Below are 8,299 nucleotides of genomic sequence, written 5' to 3' on the forward strand. Positions count from 1 at the left end.
GAAAGCCGCGTCCCGGACGAGAGCCGCGGCGACTTAGGGGCCACGCGTGGACTGAGGGGCCACGCCCACGCGCGCCCCCCGCGGAACGCCGACACCCAGAGAGGTTCGTTCGGCGCCTACGCGGCCCGAGGCCCAGGCCCTTGCCCACGGGACGTCTGGTCGCGCGCGGGGCACCGCCGCGTCCGTCCGGTCCACCAGGGGACGCGGCTCGAGGGGCGGACTGCACGGCCAGGGGGCCTGGCCGGGGCGGGGGCTCACCTCTCCTCCGCCGCGCGGGCGCGCGGGCCGCGGACGCTCCCTCGTGGCTGGCGCGAGCCCCCGGCGGGCGGCGCGCGCGGGCCGTTACCGACCGTTAGCGCCAGGGGCTGCCGCTGCGGCGGGCGGAGCCGGGGGCGGGCGCTGAGGGGCCGTGGGGCCGCAAGAGGCGGGAGCGAGGGGAGCAGGGCGGGGACGTTGCTCCCGGGAGCTCCCGGCTAAGACTCAGGCCCACCGCGAGCCCGGGAAGAGGCCGCCGGCGAGGCCACCACTGGTCGGCTCCGCGCTGCCCCAGGCTCGGGCCGCCCGGGGCGTTCCGCCTCGCTTAGGCATTGGCCGGCTGGAAGCCACCTCGGCCCAGCTGTCCCCGCTGCCGCTGCCGCCAGCTTCCCGTCTCCATGACAATAGCGCGATCGAGGCCCCGCCTCACCCCGCCCCTTTGGCGCCGAGACTAGGAGGAAAGCGGGCTTACGTCACCAGGGGGCGGAGCCCAGAGAGGCCAGGGCCCAATCATAGGTGAAGGAGGTGTCAGGCACTGGGCTGGGCGGACCCAGGGGTTCTCGGAGAATGTAGTCTGAACCGGTCAGTCCTCTTGGTGGGCGGTGTCTGGGGGAGGGGAGCGGACGGAGGGGAGGAGCCAAGGCGCGTGCACGAGGGCGCACTGCCGAGCGGGTGCCGGTGCGGCGGGTGGGTTAGTGTGAGCTCGCGAAATAAAGTACGTCTCGCCCGTCAAAGTCAATGCGAGAAACTTTGTATATAGTTATGCTTGGGCTTGCGTGTGGCCCCATTATGCGAAGTTTCCGAAATCCCGAGCTTCCGCGGCGTGCCCAAACCTGTGCCATCCTCTGTCCTGGTTCACCAGCGCCCCTGTCTGTCCCAGAGTTCGAGTGCTTCCGTGGCTTGTGGCGGCGGGAGGTGGAGAGGAGAGGAGAGGGTCTGTTTTGTATTCTAACTGTGTGGCCGTCGTGGGCAAGGGCTCTGCCTCTGACTCAGTTGTGTGTGTTTGCCTCGCCAGCGCCTCGCTGAACAAACAGTGGTTGGGTTGGGCACTGCTCTGCCCAGTGTTTGCAGTGGAGCGTGGGCGGGTGCGAGAGTGCGTGCGAAGGGGAAGGCGACTTAGTTGAACAAAAGGGAAGGGGACCTGCTCCCTCCACCACCACCGACTTGGCGGTGCGAGCTGCGTGCGATTGGAAAGCCGGGAGAAAGAGGCGGAGAGGCGTGGGAGTGGAGCTGGGGACGGTCCCGAGACCTCCTCGGGTGTAGCTGATTCTCTGGCAGTTCTTGCCCACCACCCATACTCTAGAAAAAGGCTACCCCGGTAATTCCAGGAACCAGTGTCTTTTTCCCTCGCCGTCCGGCGGCGTGTCGGTAGAAGGAAGGCTAGCCGGAGACGTGCAGACGTCTGAGGCCTGTCTCTCGCCCACCTGCTGCTGCCGGCGCAGAGGGGCAGTCATCCCGGACTTCCTGCGCCCTGGGCGCGGGCCATCCATCGGCTCTCCCAGAGACTTTCATTCGGGATCTCCAGCTGGCTCTCGGCCTCCCTGGCTTGGGGAAGACGCCAGAGAGCGGTGGGCAACGAACGGCCTCGGAGCCCAGCCTGCCGGAGAACAAGAAATCCGCTAAGTCCGCAATCTACTGTGGCTAGGAGAGCGCAGAGCGTTCGCCGACGCACAGTCCGCGGCCTTGTTCCCTTTGTGCTTCGGGGCGGCGGGACCCGCTGCAGGGCCGGCCGTGCGGCGGGACTGCCACTCCGCCCCAAGTTAGCAGAAGAGGAAAGTTGGAAGAGATCGGCGCTCCTGGGATGTGATTGTCATCCTGGGGCCGGCGCTCGAGAGTCTGAGAGAAAGCGAGAGAGAGGGAGAGACCGGGGAGGGGAAAAGGGGAGGCAAAGAGGAGGGGTGAGAGGGGGGCCGCGGAGGGGAGGCGGGCGCTAGGGAGGGGCGAGAGGAACGCCAGCGAGCGGGAGAGGGAGCCGGGGAGGAAGAGGGAGAGGGCGAGGCGCGCCTGGCGGCCGGGTTGGCTGCGGCCGCCCAGAAGCTCCTGCCAGTCCTCCCACCGACTACACCCCGGGAAGGAGGAGCTTCGGGCGCGCACAAGGCGTCAGAATCCTCAATTTCCAACTTAGCATCTTGGCAGGACCTTTGCAAAGCCAAAAGCAGAGCCCCCCGGTGCAAAGAGCGAGGGGAAAAAAGAGAAAGCAGCAAGGGAGGGGAGGGGAAAAAAGCCCAGCTGGGGCGAGCGAGGCGCGCAGAGGAGCGGGCGCGGCGGTCGCAGCCGGAGGCGCGCGGGAAGCCAACCAGGAGGCGCCGCGGGCCGGAGCCCCGGAGCCGGGGCCAGAAGAGCGGCGGCCCAGGGCAGCCAGAGGCCAGGTGCCCGCCCGCTCGCCCTCGCAGGGCGCCGCCCGGCTCGTTGGCGGCCGCGGCGCGGCGCGCCCCATGCCCGTGTGTGGCCATGTCCTATCCGCAGGGCTACTTGTACCAGCCGTCCGCCTCGCTGGCGCTCTACTCGTGCCCGGCGTACAGCACCAGCGTCATTTCGGGGCCCCGCACGGATGAGCTCGGCCGCTCTTCTTCGGGCTCCGCGTTCTCGCCCTACGCTGGCTCGACTGCCTTCACGGCGCCCTCGCCGGGCTACAACTCGCACCTCCAGTACGGCGCCGACCCCGCGGCCGCAGCCGCCGCTGCCTTCTCCTCGTACGTGGTAAGTGAGCGGGATCCGCGGCTGGCGAGGGGCAGCAGGGGCCTGGCGGGAGGACGGGGGCGGAGGGGGACACGGGCCTAGGCGCCAACACCGACCTCCCCCGCCAAGCTTCGCGACCCCTTCAAACTTGGGCGATTGTCTCCCCCGGCTTCGCCCAGGCCTCGGACTCAAGAGTTGCTCAGAAAAGAGAGCCGCGTCTTGCTCGGATCGCTGAGCTTGCGGGAAGGGGTTCTGTGGGGAGAGGTAGCTGCAATTAAAGAGCAGCATTTGGTGTAAACGTAAGCTCCGGGCTGCCCTGCAAATTTTATATTTTTGGTTTTGCCATTTTGGAAAAGTAGTTCAAAAGAAATAGACACGAAATTTGAGCAGAAGCGTGCTAAGTCAATGTAAATGTGTTTGGCCTAGCCTTTAATTAGTCCTCCAAAATGTTGCAAATCCGTAATCCTATCTTCGCAATCCGATTTGCGGGTATTAAATTTCAGAAAAGTCGGTCGAGCTGCGGTGCATCCGGGATTTTTCGGCCGGGTTGTAACTTCGGTCTGGGGTAGTATTTTGGAGGGTGGGAGTGCCTGGGCATGGCTCAGCTTTTTGTTTGCATTTGTTAGCGTGTTGGAAAAAAAAAAAAAGAGCAAGAGCCTTTACTTCCCTTGTTTTCCCCCCTTGCGCCCAACGTGCGGCCGCTCCCGCGCGGACCGCGGAGTCGCCTCAGTTGCCCAGGCCTCTATCTGGATGGAGGCCGGGCTGCCCTGGCCAGATCTGCTCACGGGGTACGGACGTGCCGGGGCAGATGGGGGCCTATGGGAGGCACCGAGGCCGGGACAGCTTCAGGGGCCCCAGAAGGACCTGACCCAGGAATTAAGGTCCCCGCTGCCTTCTGAGGAGGGGGAGGAGTTGCTCCTAGGTCTGAACCCCGCCAGCCTTGCCCCAGAGGAAGCTGGAGTGCGGGCCTCGTCCACCCACAGACCCCGGGGAGCGCAGGGAAAAGGGTGCTTCGGTCGTTCCGATGGCAGTGGAGACCAAGGCCCACACTCACCTCTCTGCGTCTCCACCGCAGGGCTCTCCCTACGACCACACACCCGGTATGGCGGGCTCCTTGGGGTACCATCCCTACGCGGCGCCCCTGGGCTCGTACCCTTACGGGGATCCAGCGTACCGGAAGAACGCCACAAGGGACGCCACGGCTACGCTCAAGGCCTGGCTCAACGAGCATCGCAAGAACCCCTACCCCACCAAGGGCGAGAAGATCATGCTGGCCATCATCACCAAGATGACCCTCACCCAGGTGTCCACCTGGTTCGCCAACGCGCGCCGGCGCCTCAAGAAAGAGAACAAAATGACGTGGACGCCGCGGAACCGCAGCGAGGACGAAGAAGAGGAGGAGAACATTGACCTGGAGAAGAACGACGAGGACGAGCCCCAGAAGCCCGAGGACAAGGGCGACCCCGAAGGCCCCGAAGCAGGTTGGTGGACACGGGAACGGGCGTGTTGGGCGGGAGTAAAAAGGAAAAGAGAGACCTAGAGGGGGCGCGCACGGGGCCTGGAGGTTGGGAGCAGGGGTCTCTACCTTTGCGGGCGGGAACCGAGTCCCGCCGCGCGGCCACTGCGCCTCTGACAGCCTGGGTTTCACCCGCAGGAGGAGCTGAGCAGAAGGCGGCTTCGGGCTGCGAACGGCTTCAGGGACCACCCACCCCTGCCAGCAAGGAGACCGAGGGCAGCCTCAGCGACTCGGATTTTAAGGAGCCGCCCTCGGAGGGCCGCCTCGACGCGTTGCAGGGCGCCCCCCGCACCGGCGGGCCCTCCCCGGCTGGGCCAGCGGCGGCGCGGCTGGCGGAGGACCCGGCCCCTCACTACCCCGCGGGCGCGCCGGCGCCGGGCCCGCATCCAGCCGCGGGAGAGCTGCCCCCGGGTCCCGGCGGGCCCTCGGTTATCCATTCGCCGCCTCCGCCGCCGCCTCCGGCGGTGCTCGCCAAGCCCAAATTGTGGTCTCTGGCAGAGATCGCCACATCCTCGGACAAGGTCAAGGACGGGGGTGGCGGGAGCGAGGGCTCTCCATGCCCACCGTGTCCCGGGCCCATAGCTGGGCAAGCCCTAGGAGGCAGCCGTGCGTCGCCGACCCCGGCGCCATCGCGCTCGCCCTCGGCGCAGTGTCCTTTTCCAGGCGGGACGGTGCTGTCCCGGCCTCTCTACTACACCGCGCCCTTCTATCCCGGCTACACGAACTATGGCTCCTTCGGACACCTTCATGGCCACCCAGGGCCCGGGCCAGGGCCCACAACCGGTCCGGGGTCTCATTTCAATGGATTAAACCAGACCGTGTTGAACCGAGCGGACGCTTTGGCTAAAGACCCGAAAATGTTGCGGAGCCAGTCTCAGCTAGACCTGTGCAAAGACTCTCCCTATGAATTGAAGAAAGGTATGTCCGACATTTAACGCGGGCTGCGTCGGTCCCGGACTTTTCTAATTTATTAAAAACATGGCCTTGGCAGTTATTTTTCCATCACTGAGAAAGAGAGAGAAAAAAAATAAACTACCCCTCCTATTCAAAAGTTTATAGTTTATGGAGATGGATGGCATAAAAATGTAAACATCTCCACACACACACACAAAAGTCTTAACCAACCGAAAAGAAAAATTAAAAAAGGATTTGTATTAAATCTTATTCTGTATATTTAATGTAGCATTTTTGTATTTAAATTGATAATTCATTATCTTTGAAGTAAATTATGAAATCAAGACACCTGTACAGGCATTTAATGTTTTTTTTTGTAATATAAATATATACATTTGTGTTTCCCCAAAACTGTTTCATAGTTTAAAAATACAAGTTTAATTTAATTTTTTACACCTATTGATTCTGCTGGGTATGAGCTAAAGTATTATTACAGAAAGGAAACAGGTTATACTCTTAGATTTAAAAAGTGAAAGAAACTGCAGGCGCCTTTGTAAAATGCAAAATATTTAATTAAAAGAGATTTTAACATAATGAGAGCCACTCATTACTTTTTAGAAGCCTCAATAAACTGTCCATTGCCTTGGTCAAAAGGTGCAAACTGCAACTTTTTTCAAAGTGGGGATTGAAAGGTTCCACAGACCTTCAAGTGTGCCAGGGGAAAAACATAATTAGGTTGCAAGCCCGGGGGAACCTGGCCCTGCCCAGAAAGCAGATCTGGATCACTGATGCGGGCTGTTTGAGAGAGACTGGACCCTGGAGGAAGGAGAAGAGAGACCCAAGTGTGTGCCCAGAAGGGAGAAAAGATGGCAAAGCCAGTTAGGGACACGCACCACCCGAGCGCCATCGCTTAACCTAATTACTTCCAATCAGTGTCGTGTTTTATGCAAAGTAATCAGCTGGTGAACTTTGCTAATGAGTTCGATTTTATGCCGGATTTAGCCCTTATTACTATTTCAAGGGTGCTTCGGGCTAACGGGGGGGGGGAGTATTCAAGGATGCCAAGAGGAAGGCTTTCCCAAGTCACCGTCTTCTTCTCTGCCCCTTCAAATTTGGGCATTGATCTCTTTGGATTTGATTAAATTATGAACGTTCCATCCCAGACGGTACGGGTGGCGGGCGGCGCAGGAGTGTCCGCTCAGCTACGGGGCTGGGGTCGAGCGGGACGGGCGAGGGGACGGTTTCCCCCTTTCACAGGTAGGTGTCACACTTGTCCTGAATTTCAAGCCTGCACTTTGCAGAGTCGGAGATTGCAGAGTGGGCGGAGGGGGAGGAGGGAGCGCCACAGCCACTTGGGGGAAGCGAGGGGAGCCCCTGAAAGGATCCCTCCCCCTCACAACGGGCCTCTTTTTGGACAAGTGGCCTTCAGAAGTTCGAGGCTATTTGCCTAGATAACGAGGCCGTTGTGGACTCCATCAGGCTTGTCGTCGCTTTAGCACTTTTCCCAGCTTAGATGCAAGAGTCCGAGCAGCTACAAAAATATTTTTGGGGTTTTATTTTCTCGTTTTAATCCCGCATACTTCATCTCAAAATGAAAAGTCAGGATGCATCTGAATCCCTAATGAGGAAGAATCAACGCCCTGCGCCGGAGGCCGGCCAACGATGTGGGTTCGGGCTTGGCTGCGGTGCTGACGGCTCCATTTTGCAGCCGAGATCTGGAGCCCGGACGCGTTTTACTTCGTGGGAAATTTTCAGTGGTTGGGGGAGGGAGTGGGGGTGGGTGTTATAGCAAAAACATACCCCAGCGAGGGGAATTAATTTGCTCTATTAAACCCAAGCCTGAGTGTAGAGAGGGAATGTGTTTGCACATAACACCGGCTTAATTAGGCTAAATCAAAATGCACATATTTGCATTTCTGCTGAAGATGACTTTAACCTTAACTCAGTATTTTAAACCCACACCGAAGTTTCACTGGAGTTGCTTTTGCTATTTCTTTTTTTTTTAACCTGCCACGGGGCTCCTTTAAGCTTATTCGAATTTAAACAAGTTTGAAAGCTGCATTGTCCAGATGTTTTAGCAAACAGCGGTGGACTTCAGGGTTTAAATTAGTGAGAAAATTCACGCAGGGAAAATGGTTTCAAAGCTGGAAGTGTGAATGATTAAATATGCATGAGACGATCGTATTTTATTTTGTCCCTTTAATTATAAATGATTTTTTTAAACAATTGAATTCCAGAGATGACTTGCCCTCGCTCTTTCTCCCCCCACCCCGCGCCTCATCCCCCTCTACTCTCCCCTCCCTCCCCCACAGCCTGGTTCACAATCAGCTTTCCCCCCTGTTGAATATGCAGCCCCAGGAGTCACCTTTTCTAAAAAAGTCAGAAGAATAGGCCAGTCCCCTTCTCTTAAGGGAGACTTTAAGGACATCAACTCGGCGGGGTTTTGGAAGCATTGGCCCTAAACCCTGCCCAACGATTTTAAAAAGAAAATTACAGGCCTTCCAGTGTTCCCGGGAATATGCAAATGGCAGGGCGCAGGCCTCCCAAATCAGACCGCGAAGGCTCGGGGCTGGGAGCCGAAAGCCCGCCGAGCTGCCTGGGAACGGGAACCGCGCACCCGGGAGCGCCAGGCGTTTCTCTTCATCCAGGGGCTGCGCGGGGAGCCTCCCGGCTGAGGAGCTAAACCGCTGGGGGCTCGGCGGCTGCTGCCTGAGTCGCTGACCCCTGCCCGCATCCTCCCGCCCTGGGCCTCCGCAGGGTCTGCGGTTTTCTATGCGCACTTGGTCTTCAGTACTAGCACCCAACTACGTCTGGGTTTTTCTTCTTTACAGAGCTGGGTTTCGGTGGTCACCAGCTTTTCTGGTGTTTAGCGACTTTGAGCTTGGAGGTGGCCTACCAGGCAAATGGGGGGTTCAGGGCATTTAGGAAATGTCTTCCTCGCTTAACCCCAGAAGT

The 8,299-nt window shown here is 59.4% G+C and overlaps 1 protein-coding gene across 1 annotated transcript; it reads left to right on the top strand.

Moving 5' to 3' along the window:
- Nucleotides 1-2,378: 2,378 nt before the first annotated feature.
- On the top strand, nt 2,379-5,938 carry IRX5 (iroquois homeobox 5). Its single transcript, XM_005591937.4, has 3 exons — nt 2,379-2,955; nt 4,010-4,415; nt 4,589-5,938. Exons 1-3 carry the CDS (start codon nt 2,707-2,709, stop codon nt 5,383-5,385), a joined length of 1,452 nt encoding a protein of 483 aa, XP_005591994.1. The 5' UTR covers nt 2,379-2,706; the 3' UTR covers nt 5,386-5,938.
- The last annotated feature ends 2,361 nt before the right edge of the window (nt 5,939-8,299 follow it).

The sequence above is a fragment of the Macaca fascicularis genome, chromosome 20, assembly GCF_037993035.2.
Source record: "Macaca fascicularis isolate 582-1 chromosome 20, T2T-MFA8v1.1".
Lineage (NCBI taxonomy): Eukaryota > Metazoa > Chordata > Mammalia > Primates > Cercopithecidae > Macaca > Macaca fascicularis.